The sequence below is a fragment of the Melospiza melodia genome, chromosome 7 (genome assembly GCF_035770615.1).
Source record: "Melospiza melodia melodia isolate bMelMel2 chromosome 7, bMelMel2.pri, whole genome shotgun sequence".
NCBI classification, from domain to species: Eukaryota; Metazoa; Chordata; class Aves; order Passeriformes; family Passerellidae; genus Melospiza; species Melospiza melodia.
Genome location: NC_086200.1, coordinates 29,335,696 through 29,353,381, shown reverse-complemented (window position 1 = coordinate 29,353,381; position 17,686 = coordinate 29,335,696). Strand labels below are relative to the sequence as shown.

Genomic DNA, 17,686 nt, shown 5'->3' with positions numbered 1-17,686 from the left:
ATACCGGCCCTGCAGCCGGGACCGAGTTTGGGGTTATTTATTCAGGGTTTTTTTCTTTTTTTTTTTCTTCTTTTTTTTTTTGTTGTTTTTTTATTTTTTTTTTTTAAGTTAAAAAAGAAAAAAAAAAAATTCCAACCACCCAAGCGGAGGGTGGGAAGGAGTCCAGGGACTCGGAAGTTGGGCTCGGCCGCGGAGGGAAGGCGCCTTGGCTTCTCCCTCCCCAAACAAAATTGAACACCCCCCCAAAAAACAAAGCCCTCCCCACCCCCGTCCCCCCTCCCCAGGCTGCGGCGGTGGGGCCCAGGCACACACGTCCCCCCTTTTGTGGGGGGGCCCAGCCCCGCAGCCGAGCAATGCTACATATAGAAGGGAAGGAAAACAAACGGCCCCCAAATCGGGGGGGGGCTCCAGCACCTCCGAGAGAGACTTCATCTCCTCCTGCCTGCGCCGGGCTGGGGTGGCACGAGGTGGGGCCGGAGCCCACCCGGCTGTGCCCCTTTCACAGCAAAGCAGCAGCTTCCATACACCCCGGCTGGGGAGGCTGCAAGGAGGGGGCGGCTCCTGCTGCTCGTCCCCATCTCCCCAAACCCAAACGAGCAGGGGGACGGATGGGGGGGCTCCCCCTAACACGCGGGTCGGCCCAACGCGTCCGCTGGCAGCAAATCTGGAGGAGCCCCAGCCCGCGACGCCGGCGCTGCCTCCCCAGAGCGGGGCCAGCCAGCGGGACCCCCCGGCACAGTCCCCCGGGGCCCTGGCTCTCCTCTATGCTACGACAAACTCGGATTTCATCTCGGCCTTGACCTCCGGCTTCCAGACCGAGTCCTCGAAGTCCAGGTCCAGGCTGCCCTCGCTGCTGGAGACGCTGCTGTTGCTGTTGGTGCGGCCGGCCTTGCGGTTGGGCACCCAGTGGTACGGAGCCCGGGCGTCCCGCCGCGCCTTCCGCCGCAGCCGCTTCTGCTGCAGCAGCAGCTGCAGCCGCTCCACCTTGCAGCGCGTGGCACGGTTCTCCGTCTGCCGCAGCCGGTCCCCTGCGAGGGAAAACGGGAAAGGGGATCACAAGGGGTGCCATGGGGGGATATGCCAGCCTCCAGCTAGCCCCGCGTGGCACGGACATGTGGGTGTCCCTGTAGCAGGAATGGAGGAGGATGGGTGATGGTGGGGTGCCCTGATGCATGTAGCACCCAATGGCACATATCCCCTAAAGCAGGTGCCCTCCAAAAGGGGAAAGGAGGTCACGAGGGGCTGCCATGGGGAGTTATGCCAGCCCCCAGCTAGCCCTGTGTGGCACGGACATGTGGGCATCACTGTAGCAGGAATGGAGGAGGATGGGTCATGGTGGGGTGCCCTGATCCACAGCCCAGCATGTAGCACCCAAGGGGAAAGGGGGCCATGGGGGGCTTCTATGGGGGGACATGCCAACCCCCAGCTAGCCCCGTGTGGCACGGACATGTGGGCATCACTGTAGCAGCAATGGAGGAGGATGGGTGATGGTGGGGTGCCCTGATACATGTAGCACCCAATGGTACACACCTCTAGAGCAGGAGCCCTTCAAAAGGGGAAATGAGGTCACGGGGGGCTGCCATGGGGGGATATGCCAGCCTCCAGCTAGCCCTGTGTGGCACAGACATGTGGGTGTCCCTGTAGCAGGAATGGAGGAGGATGGGTGATGGTGGGGTGCCCTGATCCACAGCCCAGCAGGTAAGTCCCAATGGCATAGGTAAATGGACACCCCTAGAGCAGGTGCCCTCCAAAAGGGGAAAGGGGGTCATGGGGGGCTGACATGGGGGGACATGCCAGCTCCACATGGCATGGACATGTGGATGTCCCTGCAACAGCCAGGTGTCCCCCATAATGGAGGAGGATGGGTGATGGTGGGGCGCCCTGACCCACAGCCCAGCAGGTAGCCCCCAACAGCACACACCCCTAGAGCAGGTGCCCTCCAAAAGTAAAGGGGTGAGGGTGGCCTAACCCACATACTGGGGGGATCACAGAGCCCTTCATGGCACAGTCCCTTGGATATCCCAAAAATAGTGTGCCCACCACAGCACCAGGTCCTAGAGCACCAGATCCCCAGTGGCCTACAGCCATTTTTTGGGGTGCAGCATTCCCACCACAACACCCCCTCTATCCCCCTGGATGGGTGGAGGGCAGCCCTGGAAGACCTGGTCACACCAGCAGGGGTTGGAGCCACCCCCTGTGGGGACCTGGACCACCCCTGGCTAGGAAAGAAGGAACAGCAAACCCTGAGGGGGCTGAGCCAGCGCTGGTGGTTTCACTTCTTTCCTCTAAGCAAATCACAGGGGGTCTGGTGTGGGTGCCTGCGACACACTCCAGCCCCAGGGCTCACAGGTGTGCACCCAAAAATGCTGGGGGAGCCGCTGCCACGCTCTGGCCAGGCCCACCTTCACCCCCAGTGTGGGGAGATGGGGTTGGAAAGAAGGAGCCACAGCCTGCGTGACCCCAAAACCTCTGCCCACACAGAGGGACAGGCCCTGAGCTCTGGGGCAGCACGGACACCACAACCACCTGCCACTCCTCCACACCCCCACCCACACAGGGACGCGCTGTCCCCACAGGGCTTGGCAGAGATGACAACGCAGGGTGGGTGGGGGGACCTCCCTGAGTCCGCAGGGGTGCTGGACGCCACTGAACACACAACCCTCCTGACTGACACCTGCCAATCATCCAGCTCCTAATCCCTCTCTGCTCATCCCAGCCATGCACCAGGGACCCCCCAAGAGGTGCCAAGCTCACACCCCAAGCGAGGGCAGCCAGACTCACCACTGGGCTTGCACATCCGGATCTGGCTTTGGCACTGGACGACGGGGTGCAGGGTGGGGGCGGCGGCCGCCGGCAGCGGCTCTGAGGTAGTTTTGCTGGCGAGGTCTGGAGAGGCAGGCGGCGAGGAGGAGGAAGAGGAGGAGGAGGAGGAGAACTGCGTCTGGCAGCGGAGCTGTGTCAGGGACTGGGGCATGCCCTGGTAGTGTCTCGTGGCGCTGAGGAGGTCGTTGAGGATCTGCAGGATGGTGCCGATGTCCCGCCGCGGCCGCCCGCTGCTGTCCTGGCAGTTGGGGTGCAAAGTGCCTGCAGGCGGGGGAGAAGCGAGTGTGAGACAAGCAGCCGGCCCAGATCCACAGCTCCATTGCCCCCCAATATCCCCCCCCCAGAGCCCCCTGGCAGTTCAGGGGGGCAGCACGTACCGGAGAAGGTCCCTGAGAAGACCCCAGGAGCGTGGTTGACAAAGCTCTCGATGACCGCCCCGGGCTTGCGCGACCGGGCCGAGGGGGCCGGGCTGCTGCCCGGGGAGCTGCTGCTGCGGGAGCCACAGTCCACCTGCCAGGGGAAAAACACGGGATCAGCCTCGGGGTAGGGGTCTGCTGGGGCACACAACCCTGCTCCTCCTCCTGACCTTCTGCCACCCCGCAAAAAAGCCAGGTCAGGAGAGCCCAGATAGGGAACAGGCACCCCTGGCATGCAAGGAACCAGCCTGGGGGTCCCGACAGGCCCCCTACCCTGCTGTGCTGTGCAAAGGGGAAAGGGAAGCAACAGCAGCAGCTCCTGTCCACCCATGGGGACAGGCAAGGTGTGAGGACAGGCAGGGTTAAGAGCTAGCTTGGGTTACACCCTGTCCTTGAGCCCCTCCCTGGGACCTGGGGACATCCTGGAGGCCAGCCTGGGGACAACCCATTCCCACACATGATGAAACCAAGGAAGGGCCAGGCTGAGCTGGAAAAGCCACAGCTTCACCCCCAAAGCTCCCGGGACATCCCCCAGCCTCACCTCTGAGCAGGAGGAGATCACGCTGCTGTTCACCGTCTGCGCGCTGGCCCCGTGCGACCGGAACATGCCGGCGGTGACGGGAGCGGCGTGAGGGGCGTTACAGTACACGGGAGGGGCTGGCGGGGCGGGCGTGGGGCTGGGGGCCGGGCTCTGCTGGCACGAGGGCACCACGGGGATGCGGGCGAAGCCGGAGCCGCCGGCACCGTGCAGCGTCCGGCAGTGGGGGCTGGCGCCGGCGCCCGCCTCGCCCCGGCTGGCGATGAGGTGTCGGTGCTGGAGCTGCCCCGTGCTCTGCTGGGCCGCCAGCTGCAGCTGCACGAACATCATGTGGTCACCCACACGCAGCGCCAGGGTCAGCGGGGACCGGCCCGACAAGAAGTCGTTGACCTGGGGAGAGATAAGAGAGAAGGGATCCTCATCGGTTGCGGCACAAGCAGTGGGGTGGTGGTTGCCCCCGTGGTGATGTAGTTGCCCCTACGGGTTTCCCTTGGCTACAGGGATGGGTCACTGGGGCACAGAAGGGGTGACCCCCTTTGACAGCCCTTCCCAGGCCCTCACCCGTGCCAGGCTGGCACACGAGCCCAGCTGCCGTCCCCACGCGACCCCAGCCCGGTGCCAGCTCCGTCAGCTGATGGTGCTGGAGGGTGTTTTTCTTCCTTCTGCCCTTCCTGCCCTTTATTCCCCACCACGGAGTGGCCGTGCCTGCCTGCCTGGCTGCCCTCCCCGGCGGGCAGGGACGGGCAGGGGCCGCAGCTGGCACTGCCCAGAGCTGCACACCCAGCCAAGGGAGGGGTGTCCCCCCTCCCCAGCTCGAGGGACTGGCACAGGGAGACGAGCAGGGGGCAGGTGAGGACATGCCCGGTCCCTGCGTGCCCACCATTGTGATTCAGAGCCCACCTGCCCTCCTCCCTCCCCCCCTGAAGGCAGCTGGGGTGGGGGACAGGCCCTGCCCAGCCCGGAGGCTCCAGCCCTGGCAGGTGATGGAGCAGCTGCAGCCTGGAGACAAGAGCCAGGGCCTGACCCTCCCCAGGCCGCAGCTGTGGGGGGCCCCCAGTGCCCAGCACCTGCCACCCCCCAGCTCACACCCCTCAGCCTCCCCCCAGGCGCATAAATCACTCGGCAGCTGTGCCAGGGAACAGGGGAGCCCCCTGAGCACTGCCCCACATTCTAGGGGGGGCTGCAACAGCCACGAGCCCCCCCCTTGCCCTCATGTGTGCTGCAGGGGGGCTGCGCCTCTCACCCTGCCAGCCCAGACGGGTTAATGGGGACAATGCCCCCCCTTTCCACCACACACCCCCTCGCTATTCCAGCTTTCCCAGCCTGTCACGTGCAGCTCCTGCTATCACCCACCCACACCCCGCGGCACCTTTGGGGTCCCCAGTGGGGGTGCTGGGCCCCCCCTGTCGCCAGCACTGCAGAGCAGGGCCCCCCCAGCCCCAGCCCTGCTCCCCCACGCCCCGCTGGCGCGGAGGCCGCTTCTGAGAAGCCGTGGGAAAAGCAGCTTTAAAAATACCAGCAGCAAAGCCCCGAGCGTGTCAGGCGGAGGCTGCAGAGGAAGGGGTGGGCGGGAAGGAGACGCTGCAGCTCTGGACACGGAGGTTACGGGGCAAGGGGGCGGGAGGGGACGGCGGGCGGGCGTGCACAGGGGCACACGTGTGCACACGCGTGTGCGTGCACTGAGAGCACCTGGCCCCGTCCTGCCTCAGTTTCCCTTCCCATAGCGGCCTGGATGGCCTCATGCCAGGCTGGCAGCCCCATCCTCACTGCTTGGTCCCATCCCAGCTCTGGCCCGTGCATGGAGGCTGCTGGGCCACCCCAGCCCTGCTGCTGCTCTCTGAGCCACTCTAGGGGTACATTCCAACACCAGGTTGGACTCCAAGCACCATTCACCAAACTGTGGGAAGGGGTCCCAGCCGGGTTCTGCTCCCGCTGAGCTCCCTGAGTGGGCTCTTTCACAGCCCCAGCTCTGCACCCAGGTGTGCCCGGGGGAGCCCCATGCACCTCCCCGGGGCCCCTTGACGTCAGCCGGCCCCGCGGCCTCCTCCCGCTCCCTCTGACTCACCCCTGCCCTGCCTGACCCTTCTCTGCCAGCAGAAACCAGAGCACCCCAACGCCGCCAGGCCCGCTCTGCCGACACTTCCCAGCAGCAGCAGCACCACCAACACCCCTCCATCCATCCATCCATCCATCCATCCATCCTCACACACGGGGGTCCCACGGCCCCCCTGCCCGTGGCACGGAGCCTGCCCGGTCCCCGTGGCGCCCCAGCCCCGGGGCTCCCAGCAGCCGCCCCCACGCCGCTGCCAGCCTCTCTCTTCCCCCCCTGGCGAAACCAGCCCGCTCCAATGCAAACACGTCCCACCCAGCCGCCCGCTCGGCCGCCCACGCCGGGAGGACCCCGCGTCCCTCCCAGCCGGCTCCGCCGCGGGGGCCGGGACAGCCTCGCCGAGGGGGCTGGAACCATCAAGCCCCCCCAAATCCCGCATTTAGGGGTCCCCTGTGATTCTGCCAAGCCCTGCGGGGCTCAGCTGCACGGTACCGGGCTCGGGGCCCTGCGGGGATGGGGCAAAAGTGTCTCCCAGCTGCTTCTGAGAAACGCCGATGAGTCAGAGAACGCCGCATTCCCGCCTCGCTCCGACGCCTGGCCCCGCGTCACCCCGGCCCGCAGCACCGCGCACCCCCAACTCTGGAGCTGCCCCCATGGGCAGGGCAGCACCCCCAAACTGGCACAAGGAAACCGTCCTAAGAGATGCAGATTGGCAAAGGCAAGGCCAGGATGAGGAGGGGGAGCAGGAATTGCCCCCCCAAGCTCTTGCAGAAATTGCCCTCCCAAGCTCCTGCAGGAATTGCCCCCCAAAGCCCCAGCTGGGCACAGCTGGGCCTCCCCCATGCAGCCACCTGTGTTGTGTCTGTGCCAAGGGTGGGGGCAGAGGGACAGAGCCCCCCTGGCCGCGCTCCCCCAGCCCTGGAAGATCAGGATGTGTCATCCCCATCCTCTGTTCTTCCTCCCCCTCAGCACTCCCGGGCAGAGGGACCGGGGGAAGGAAGGCAGAGCCGGCAGCGGGACCCAACGCCTGCCTGCCATCGCTGGAAAGCGGGGGCAGCCGTGTGTGTGAGGGGAGAGGAGGGAGGAAGGAAGTGCAGGAGCATTTCCAGGAAGCCCCCGTGCCCGGCAGTCACTTCCCCAAAGGCTGGGGAGGGGGTGGCAGCGCCCCGGCCCCCCCTCACCGCCCCCAGAGGAAGCGGCTCAGCTCTCCCCGTGCTCCGGAGGCTGCGTGACGCAGGCAGAGCCCAGCAAAGCATGAATGGGAGGAGTGGTTTCCTGCCCCCCCCTCGCCGCCCCCCAGGTGCTGGCGGTTCCTCCTGCTCAGCCCTGGCTTCCTGAATCACCAGCCGGAGGAACCTGCGGTGGGCAGGGAGCTGCGGAGCCGCTTCCCGCAGCCGCTGCCAGAGCGTAGCCCACCCACCCGCCCTCCTCTTCCTCGCTCTGCTTGCTCTGGGGGGGGGGCCACAGCCCTGTACAAAGGGGGTACACTGAGCTCCACAGGCTCCTGGCTCCCACCTCGCTGCCCACGGCAGAACTGTGCAGCCCCAGCAGAAATATCTGCAGCCCTGAGGGCAGGATGTGTGACCTGCCAGGCCAGGCTGGCAGAACCAGCCCCCTCCCACAGCTCTGGGATGGGGCAACCCCTCCATGGGACCCCCACAGCAGCGTCCGGCACTGGGGATCCACTTAAAGCTCCAGTCTAAGCTTACCCCTGGAGCCCCCACAAGGGGTTAAAGCAGCTCCCAAAAGTCAAGGTCACCCCGGGCAGCCAAGGGCACTGCGGGCACTGCAGCCTAGCCCTTGGCACATCCCCACACGGGGGGGGCACAGCAGTGCCCCACCAGCCCCTTCTCTGAGCCCTGGCACCACACGGGGCTCAGCCCCTTCCCAGAATTCAGGCGATAAAAACGCTCAAAAAAACCCCCAACCCTTCAAAAAAAACAGAGCGGCCAGAAAAAGGAAGGAAAGAGTTTCACAGAGCAGCAACAGAGACGGAAAACAAAGGAGCGGGGCCTGCACGGCTGGGGGTAAATTCCACCTTGGCGGCAGGAGCTGCGCACGCACCCACGGCTCTCCCACGGCTCTCCCACCCTGGGAACGCTCCCAGCCCACCGCAGAGACCCCCCAGCAGCGAGGACATCCCACCCCCTCCAACAACTCCACAGCGGCTCAGCCACGGCCCTACCAACGCCGCCCACTCGGCCCCTTGCATGCCCCGGCCACAAGGAGAGGGTCAGAACGCCCCAGCACGGCCAATCTGCACCCCAAGGACGGCTCCAAGGAAAGCAGGGACATCTCTGGGCGCTGGGCCAGGCTGTGCAGCCCCATGAGCCCCCCCAGGCAGCCTCTTTTACACCCACCACAGCTGTGGGGCACATGGCAGCCCGCTCCCTGCCCCCCAACGTGGGCATTTGGGGGGAGCTGCAGCCCCAACACCCCCGGGCAGGGCCCTGAGCCGCCCGGCTCTGCCACCACCAACCAACCAACCAAGCAACCAACCTGCGGCGTGACCTTGAGTGAGTCACTTCACCTCCCCGGCTCCCTCCCGGCTTGTTTGGGCTGCCGGCGTGGGACCTCCCCGAGCCCGGCGCTGCTGCCCTGGGTGACGGTGCCCGCCCCGGGCACCACCCTCAGCACTCTGCGAAACCTCAGCGAGGAACCAACGCCAAAGCTTTTGGGAGGGGAAGCAAAGCGAGGCCGCAGCTGTCTGTCCTTCCTCCCCACCCACCCACCCACCCTCTCTGCCTTTGTCTCCATCCTGCCCCGGCATCCAGCCCCTCACCTGAGTTTCAGTTAAGCTTTCCAGAGCTTGCATCACCGACTGTTCTGGCCTGGACGCCTGGGACTGGAAAAAAAAAAAAGAAAAGGAGGAGGGGGGGGATTAACGTTACAAATGCAGCAAAGGAGGGGGCGTCCGCAGCAGGAGGGAGGGATGACATGTCACTTCCACTATTTCTACACAAGCCCTGAGAAAGGAGTGAAATACTAAACCTGCTGCCGTGCCCAACCCAGCGCTGCCTCCTCAGCAAGAGCTGGGGCAGCAGAGCCGCGGGGCTGCCAGCACATCACATCCTCATCCTCGCCCGGGGCTTTAATAATAGACAGGGACGAGTGGGAGGGATGGAGGGAGCAGCAGGAAAAGGCCACTCACCATCAAGCCGGCCTCCACGGTGGGCACCAGTGTCAGCTTGCTGCCTTCCACGACCCCCAGGTCCTGCAGCTTGCCAGAGCTGAGGCGGCTGTGGGAGGAGATGCCAAAAGCAGGGTCAGTGCAGGTCGGGCAGCTCCCCCAGGGGGGGACACCAGAGGGGGACACCAGCTGCAAGTCTGGGGGACCAACAGCCCCTCAAAGCGCCCCTACCTCAATAAATTCCCAGCTTTCACAGGGGGAAGGGAACCCTGGCACCCCACTGCTCCCGGGGGAGCTCACGGTGTGGGGCACCCCTGCCCTGGGCACGGGGCGGTGCTGAGGGGTCAGAGAGGAGCTGAGCTGTGGGCAGGGAGGGCGGTGGGAGCACAGGGGTCATAGCACAGGAAATCTGCCCACCGGGGGGGCGCTTGGAGAGAAGTTGGGACCGGTGTAGGTGGGGGAGGCAGCGCTGGGAAATTGCTCCCCCAGCCCCGCAGACGGATGCGGTGTCCCCATGTGTCCCCCCCCCTTCCTCCCTGATCCGGGAAAGACTCTCCAAGTTCCTCCCGGCCCGACCCCACGCGGGCCCCGCTCCACGCGGGGGGGGCGCAGCCCCTCGGCCCGGGCCCCCGGCAGACAAAGGCTCCCCCGCCGCCCCCGGCGCTGGGGGCTCGGGCTGGGGGGGCCGGGCCGCGCCGCCGCCGGGGCTGAGCCCAGAACAAAGGGCCGGGGCACGGCCGGGCCCCGCCGCCCACAAAGGAGCCCCGGCAGGGCCGGGCGAGGGGGCGGCGGCCGCGCTCCCGGCCCGGCCCGGAGCCCCCCTCCCTCCTTCCCTCCGCCCCGGAGCTCCCCCTCCCTCCCTCCTTCCCTCCCTCCGGCCCGGCCCCCGCTCGCCCCCGCCGCGGCCCCCCGGGCTGCCGCCCCCCCCGCCCCGCACAGGAATGGGGCCGGGAAGGGGGAGGGGGCGGGAGCCTTTGTGCGGTGCCGAGCCCGGTGCGAGGGGGCCGCCCCCGCGCCCAGCCCCGCTGTGGAGGGCTGGGGACCCCGGGCCTCCCGAGCCGCGCCGCGCCGAGCCGAGCCGTACCTCTCTTTGTGCAGCAGCGCCAGACGCTCCTTGGGCACCTTGAGGCGCTGGGACAGCCGCCGCTTCAGCCCCTCCACCGTCTCCTCGGCGGGCACCGAGAGCTCATAGCGGGTGCCGGTGGTGGTGTGGATGTAGAGGTTCATGGGGGGCTCGGGTGGCCCCACCTCGCAGGCGGGAGCCCCGCGGCTGCAGCTCCTGGCGCCGGGCTGCGGGTCCATCCGCCGACCTGCGGGGGCAGCGGCGGTCGGTGTCGGGGGGCGGCGGGGGGATCGGACAAAGGAGGGAGCCGGGCCCGCTCCGCCGCACGCCCGGCGGGACCTACGGGAGCTCCGGCTACGCGCTGAGGCCTCGGGCGGGGGCCGGGAGGAGGCGGCGGGCGGCTATAGGAGGGGGGTCCCCAAGCAGGGCTGCACCGGCCGTGCCCTCCACAGCCCAGGCGGAGAAAATAATATATATATATATATATATAAAAATAAAAAAAAATATAAAATCTCCCGTTCTCGCCCCGCTCCGGTGGCTGCCGTGGGAAGGGGGGGTGGTGGAAAGCGGCGCTGCCTGCTCCTGCCTGCCGCCTCCTTTCTTTCTGCTCGCCGCCGCTGTGTGCTCACGGTGCGGGGTGTCTGGGGGCGGGGTGAGGCCCGAGGCCGCGGCGAGGGGCGGGGAGGCCGCCTCGCTCCCCCTTCTCTGGGGCCGGACCCGCCGAACCGGCCGCCGCTCGCGCTGCCGTGGGAGCACCGGGGGGGGGGGAGGGAAGTTACAATGTAGCAACGTCCCGGGGGGCGGGGCCTCGCCCTCATTCACTCCGGCTCCTCCGGCGGCCGCGGGCCAATGGGAGCTCGCGGAGCGCCCAGACATCCGCGCTGGCGGCCAATGGGAGGCGGGCGCAGCTTCCCCACGTGGCCCGGTGGGCGGGGCGGTCGGGCCGGATTCCTCCCGCCCACGCGGCCGCGCTGGCCCCGCCCCGGCCCCGCCCCCCGCGCGCCCTCGCGCCGCGCCTGGAGCCATTCATAATCCCGGCGCACAACAAAGGGGCGCGGGGGGCTCGGGGGTCCGGTCTGGCTCGGTTCCGGTAATACCGGGCCGCCCCTCGCTGGGGAGCCTGTGGGCCTGGCGTGCGAGGCGCCACGGAGGGGTGGACGCGGGACACGGGCAGGCGCCGGCCCGGAGCGCCGCGGCGGGGGCGGTGAGCGGCCCCCGCACCGGAGGAGGCCGCGGCGGGAGGTGACTGCCCGCGGGGCCGGGCGGGAGCTGGAGCCCCCGGAGCCGAGTGACGCCGGGACACAGAGGCGGAAAGGGCGGGGGGGATGGGGGGGGGAACACGCACAGTCACCCGCGGCCGGTCACACCCGCCCGGTCGCACGCACCCGCCCGGTCACCCTCACGGTGACGCCGTTACAGCTACGGGGAACTGTCCCGGTGAGGGGTTAAGCCCCCTCTACCCCCCCAGCACGCTCTTGCCCCCCGAATCCTGCAGCTGCAACCTCCACCCCAGCGGCCCCAGCCCCGCCTGGCGGCTCCCGGGGAGCGGAACGGACACCCCGCAGCCCCGGGGCCCCGTCCCGGCACCCACGGGGGGGTTGGGGGGGGCGTGCTATGAGTCAGCAAAGCGCGGGCGCCCTCTGCCGGTCCCGCCGCGCCTCCGGAGCCCGGGGGGGCCGCGGGGGCCGCACCGGCGGCGCGCCGGGGAGCCCTTACCGACACACCGGCTGGCCCTTACCGAGCCACCGGGCGGGGTGCGCCCCAAAGCCGCTGCTCGCCCACCGGGATGGAGAGCCCCTGCCCCGGGAGCCCCCCCCTCACAGAATACCGGGTCTCGGTAGCGAGGAGCCGCTCCCCGGGACGCGGCGGGAGAACCGGGGCTCCGGCAGCTGGAGCGGGGAGAACCGATGCCGGTCCCGGTTCCGCTCCCCCGAGGGAGGCAAAGCTCCAGGTGACCGAGGACACGGAGGGTCCCTGAGGGTGAGCAGAGCTCCCGAACAACCGGAGAGGGGCTCTGCCGTGCGTCCCCTCGGGAGCCCCAGGGAAGTGGGGCCACCCCGCCCGCTCTGGGGAAACAACCGAGAGATCGCGGTCCCGGTCCGCTGATCCCCCCCTCATCCCGACCCGGACCCCCACCGGCCCGGCGCGGCTTTACTCACCGAGCACGGCCCCGCGGATCCCGGCGCGGCGGGAGCTCAGCTGCCTCCGGTGGCAGGAAGAGGGAGAGAGACCCCAGAAACGTCCCGGGGGGAGGTGGCGGTGGGTGCGGTGTCACCTCCCGAGCGCTGCAGCCGGTCCGAGCGCAGCCCTGACGCGGAGCTGCCGGGGAGGTGCCCGAAGTTTTATCCCGCACCGCCCGGGGTGGAGCCTGGCGGGGGCAGGGACCGGTCTGGCCTCGGCAACGGCCCCGGCAACGGCCACGGCCCTGCCCCGGCCGGAGCCGCACCTGCTCCCGCGGGGGGTCCCGCTCTTGGCCCCAGGGTCTCGGTTCTGAACGGGGGTCCCAGCCTGAACCCCCTCATTTCGGGTCCCGCTCAGGGATCCCGACTCGCCGTGCTCTAATCTCGGTATCAGCGCGGGCACCGGGGGCGTCTCAGCCCATGCCGGGGTCTCGGTTCTGCGGGACCGTGAGGAGGGGACAGACCGGACATTTCTCCCCCTGTGCGTGCCCCGTGGGTCAAAGTCAGTCCGTGGGCAGGGAATGGATGGGCTGAGCTCTCCTTGGGAGCCAAGCGTCCAAGCTGCTGCTGCCCGTGGAGACTTCTCTGATGTCTGATAACAAGGCTGGACCATTCCTCCCCCAGGGATTCCCAGCAGGGACACAGAGTTAGGACACAGGGCTTTAAAGCAAGGGACAAACGGGCCGGTGGGCACCGGTTCCGGGCTGCCAAGGGGCACAAGCCGCTTCCTCCCGGGCCAGCGCCACCCCGCGCACACAGGGAGGGTGCTGGGGAAATGCTGCTGTGACCTCAGGCTGCCTCGCCGGGTCTCTCCTTCGCAGACAATGCCCTGGCACACCAAGACACAAAGCAGCTGGAGATGGGGGGGATCTGGCGGGCAGTGCGCAGTGGGGAGACCCGACCCGTGAGGCCGCAGGAGCTAAAGGGGAACTCTCCGAACCCCCAAAATTCTGCTGCCGTGTCCCTCCCGCCCGGCATCCCCTGGGGTGTGTGTGTGCGGATGGCTGGGAGGGAGCGAGGCCACTCGTGCAAGGCAGAGACCGGGCTGGGAGGGAGCTTTTGTGGCACAGCCCACGGCCCCCCGCCCGCCCCAGCCCCCTCCAGGCTCTCGGGGGGGAGATGAGCTCAGGCGGCTCCGACTCCGGCTCCTGCCATTGTTGTCCCTGGGAGAGGGGCCGGGGCAGGGATGCGCCATTGTTCTCCCCGGGAGCTGCGGAGCCCCGGGCCTGCGAAGCCGCCCCTAGGGGGGCCACATCCCCAGCTGGCCCTGGAGCAGCGAGGGGACAGCCAGGGCCACAGGTTTGGCCGTGCCACAGCTCAGGAGGGGCCGTGGTGGGGACAAGGTGACACAGCAGAGCCTCTCCTGCAGGGATCATGGTCTACGCCAGCCCTGATCCATGGGGAAGGACAAGGTGACACAGCAGAGGCTCTCCTGCAGAGAGCAGGGTCTGCTCCCAGCCCTGATCCATGGGGAAGGACAAGGTGACACAGCAGAGCCTCTCCTGCAGAGAGCAGGGTCTGCTCCCAGCCCTGATCCATGGGGAAGGACAAGGGGACATTGTGGCCATGGCTGGGAGTGCGGCCTGCTTGGCTTCTTTGGCAAAGCAGCCCAAGGGCAGAGCATCTCCCCACATCCTGGCAGCCCTGAAGAGCCCCTTTCCCTCCTCACACGGCTCCAGCTCCTTCCTGGGAGGAAGCTCCATCTCCTCCGGCAATCCCATGACTCCAGGAGCCGGTGCTTTAGGAAGTGTGTGCACATTTCGGCACGGTTGAAGGTATCTGGAGGAGCCTCCAGAGACACAAGCTGGGAGATCCCAGGATTCCCAGCAGCCTGGATTTTGTGTGTTTAGTTTATTGTGTTGCCCTGGGAATAAATCGTTAAAGATTACAGGCAGACTCGGGCATAATTGCTGCACGGCATCGCAGGCTCCCGCGTCTCCAGAGGGAGCGTTCTCCAAACCCCGCACGGCTGAGCAGCTCGGGGAGAGACGATCCGACGAGCAAATACCTACACAAATCCCGCTGCAGGCCGGCCACACGCAGCTCCCGCAATCCTCTTAGCTAACCTGGGCGCTGGGATCAGCCGGGAGGGCGGCGCGGCCACGGGCTGGACCAGAGGGGCTTACCCGGGTCCCGCCGGGACAGGGACGCTTCCCACGGGCCTGGTGGCACGGCAGAGCCAGGGCAGCACCGCGGTGGTGTCGGATCCTTTGTGTCCTGCCGGCCCCAGCTCCAGCTGGGAGCCCCGGATCTTTTCGAGCTTGGTTCTTGGAAGTTTTCTCCCTCGAAGGAAGGGAATTCCCAGCCCTCTTTTCTTCGGGAAAATCCCCCACCAGCCCCCGGGCAGCAGCTTTTCTCTTTTCTCTCTCTGTTTCCACACCACACCCCCCCCCCCCCCCCCTCAACCTTTTTGGGCTGGATTCTTGGCTGATTCCACAGCTTTGGCAAACGGGGGATTTTTATCGCAGCTCTCTGCATTCCACTCGCAGGCGCGGGGTCATGGGATTAGGGCAGAGCTGACTCCGGCTCCGGAGCAGCCACAGGAGGGGAGAGGAGGGCGGAGAGGAGGCGTTCCTCACTCTTGCGGCTGCAGGAGAAGCTGGGCTGCAGCCTGGGGGGGGGACCCAGGTGGGACGGGGATCCTTTTCCTCCGCCTGGAGAGGGGAGGGGAGCGATCCCGCGGCTTCCAAGGTGCCCGGCTGGGGCCTCGCACGGAGCTGTGGGAGCTGGGAGCGTTCCCAGGGCGCGGGGCCAGGGCCGGGATCATGCGGGGCACACCCGGCAGGAGGGTGCAGCACAACCCCGGCACCTCCACCCGCCCGGCCCGGCCCGGCCCGGCCCGGCCCAGCAGGGTGGGAGCGGGGCTGTCCCGGGGGTCCCGGGGGGCTCAGCCTCGCTCACTCAGCCTCGGGCGTGCTCAGGTGAGGCAGCGCTGCTGCAGGGAGTGAGGAGCTGCTCATTCCACCCTCCCATCACAGCCCCCGGCGGAGCCCCCCGACCCTGCGGGCCCGGGGTGGCCTCGGGGCGGGCGCGGGTGTCCTTGGGCAGGACGGCGGTGCCTGTGCCGGTGACGCTGGCGGGGCTGTAAACACCCAGGCGTGTCCTTAGAAACACACAACCGGCTCTGTGTGTTCCCAGCTCTCGGGGACGTGTCCTGGTGGCCTTTGGCAGAGTGTCCGGGCGTCACAGCCTGGGGACACTCCAGCTGCCAGCCCGAGCCCTGCCTGGCCTCGCTCGCCGTGCCCTGGCTCTGGGGCACCCCACACTCGCAGGGCTCTGCCCCCCGCCCTGGCCTGGGGTGAAATCACCCCTGGGGTGACTCAGGGTGAGCGTGCACTGAGCAAGGGGAGCCCAGCACAGGGCAGACCCCAGGGTGACTCAGCTGAGGCTGGGGGGAGTCAGCAGAGCCCTCACCCACCTGGCCCTGGGCCCGGCAAGGATGGCGAATCCCTCTGCATTTAGCAGCACCCAGGTGTGCAGCCATACTTGGCCGTGCTGGGCCGTGGCCCCGCTGCCATGAGGTCAGCCCTGGCTATTCTGGGCTCTTTGAGCTCACGGGCCCCTTCAGGACGCTGAACTCCAGTTCCTGCTCCCATCCCAGTGGCTCCCAGGCCCCGGCCTCAATGCCTCCCTTCCCGTGGCCCCCTCAGCTGGGGGCAGGCAGAGCTGTGGGCCCCAGCCCTGCTTGAGCCTGGAGTTGGGATGGGATGAGCAGGGGGAACCCATCCCTGACCACCTCCTGTCCTGCTTCATGCCCCAGTTCTGCCTCCGTCCCTGTTCTTCTGCAGCCTCCCAGCCCTGTGCTGCTGTGGCAATTCTGGCAATGGCAGAATTTGGGTTAGGAGAGGTCCTGGGGTCCTCCACCATGGGCACACGCTGTCAGCTTGTGCCCACACTCCCCTGGGCATGGCCCTCACAGTGCCCTGAGACCCCCCAAAAGGGCAGAACTCAGCTGCTGTGCCTGGGGAGCCCTGGAAACAGAGGTAGGAAACTGTCAGGGTGAGAAGGGGCACCCAGGGCACAGACCCAGAGGCAGCAGAGCCCTGATCCCCCACATCCCCATGCCCCCCATGTCCCCTGTGCCCCCCACACCCCTGTGTCAGTGCCAGAGGCTGTTTCCCAGACACTGCCACATCTCTTGGTTTGTTTTAAATCCCGGCTCCAGGAGTCAGCCGACAGCTCAGCTGCTGCTGGTGGTGTTATTATTGTTGTTATTATCATTATTATTATTATTATAAATGCTCAAGCGAGTTGCCAGCCTTGGGGAGGGGAAGGACTCGGGATTTCGGGAGCCTCCTTGGACACACACTGAACCTTGTTCCTGGGGTGACCCAGCCTTGGAAACCCGAGGGAAAGCAACTCCCTATTCCACCGTATCCAATCCCATCCCACCCCATCCCAACCCATCCCCATCCCACTCCAGCCCTCTGATCTCACCGTGAGGCGTCATCCCCGCTCCTGGGAACGCACACAGGGTGGCAGAACCGTGTGGGATGGATCCAGAGCTGGGGGTGATGCCAGCAGGGGAGCAAGGGGGGCATGGGGTGGGTGTCCCCCGTGTGCTGACACACTCACCCCGTGTGTTCACACTCACAGCACCGCGGCATTCCCGCCCCTCGGAGCCGCCTCAGGAATGCGGGAACCTCACCCGGGCGGGGATGCGGGCACCTCCCCACCCTCCACGGCCCTGGCAGCCCCCAGCCCAGCCCGGCACGGGGCAGACACAGCCCTGGTGCGGGCGCAGTGCCCTCCCCGCCCTCCAGCAGGGCTGGCACCCCACTGACCCCCCAAAAGCGGGAAGGAGGAACAGGATCCATGCAGGCAGGATGTGCCCCGGGAAAGCCCGGCTCGGGCGGGATGGGGACGGGAGGAGGCATTTCCTCCTGGCCTCGTCCCTTCGCACACGAGTTCAGCTCCTCACGCTTGTGCCCAGAGCCGGCACAGGAGCTCCGGGTGCGCTCCCACCGCCGGGGCTCGCCGGGCCCGGTGGGCGCTGCCCTCCACACCCACGGTACCTCCTCCCTTCCCGGCCCCCCGCGCTCCCCCGCGGCCGCAGTTCCTGTTTACGGTGATGGAGCCGCCTGCCCGGCCCTGCCGACACCGCGGGGGGAGTTACCGGGGCACCGCCGGTGCCGCCGCCTCCCCGTGCCTGGCACCGGCGCTGATGGGTTCCCGGCTGTGCGGGATCACCCCGCGGATGGGAGACCATTCTGGGAACAGCGGCAGGAAATCCTGACCGGGAAAAGAGCTGGACCCCGTGTGGCATCGCAGAGCCACAAATCTGCTGCGTGTGGAGTGTGGGTGCCCCTGCCTGGCACTGCCACGCTCTGTGTCTGGAGCAGGGCATCATGCCCAGGTTGGGGGCTCAAGGGAGGCTCCAGGTGTGTCCCAGGGAGCCGAGGGAGGAATCCAGCACCCACTGTGCCACATTCCCCAGCGCTGTGAGGAGCCGGGCTCAGCTCATCCCAGCGCCCGACCGACCTGTG

General features: G+C 67.6%; 1 protein-coding gene across 2 annotated transcripts; it reads right to left on the bottom strand.

Annotated features, from left to right (window-relative positions):
• Window positions 1-282: 282 nt before the first annotated feature.
• On the bottom strand, window positions 283-12,334 carry MIDN (midnolin). 2 transcript variants are annotated; one of them, XM_063161034.1, is made up of 8 exons: window positions 12,180-12,334; window positions 10,042-10,267; window positions 8,979-9,066; window positions 8,610-8,672; window positions 3,781-4,167; window positions 3,201-3,333; window positions 2,782-3,084; window positions 283-1,028 (listed from the first exon to the last, which is right to left on the bottom strand). In XM_063161034.1, exons 2-8 carry the CDS (start codon window positions 10,257-10,259, stop codon window positions 763-765), a joined length of 1,458 nt encoding a protein of 485 aa, XP_063017104.1. In that variant the 5' UTR covers window positions 10,260-10,267; window positions 12,180-12,334; the 3' UTR covers window positions 283-762. The 2 variants fall into 2 exon arrangements, with proteins under 2 accessions (XP_063017104.1, XP_063017105.1); XM_063161035.1 differs by lacking the exon at window positions 12,180-12,334 and having other exon boundaries at window positions 10,042-10,717.
• Window positions 12,335-17,686: the final 5,352 nt, after the last annotated feature.

Bases quoted from the DNA above. Each gene is read 5' to 3' on its own strand.
- MIDN (XM_063161034.1), bottom strand. From the start codon at position 10,259: ATGGACCCGCAGCCCGGCGCCAGGAGCTGCAGCCGCGGGGCTCCCGCC. The intron at 3,334-3,780 runs GTGAGGCTGGGG...TTCCCCTGGCAG, and splicing joins TGATCTCCTCCTGCTCAGAG to GTGGACTGTGGCTCCCGCAG. The intron at 3,085-3,200 runs GTACGTGCTGCC...CCCCGCCTGCAG, and splicing joins CTTCTCAGGGACCTTCTCCG to GCACTTTGCACCCCAACTGC.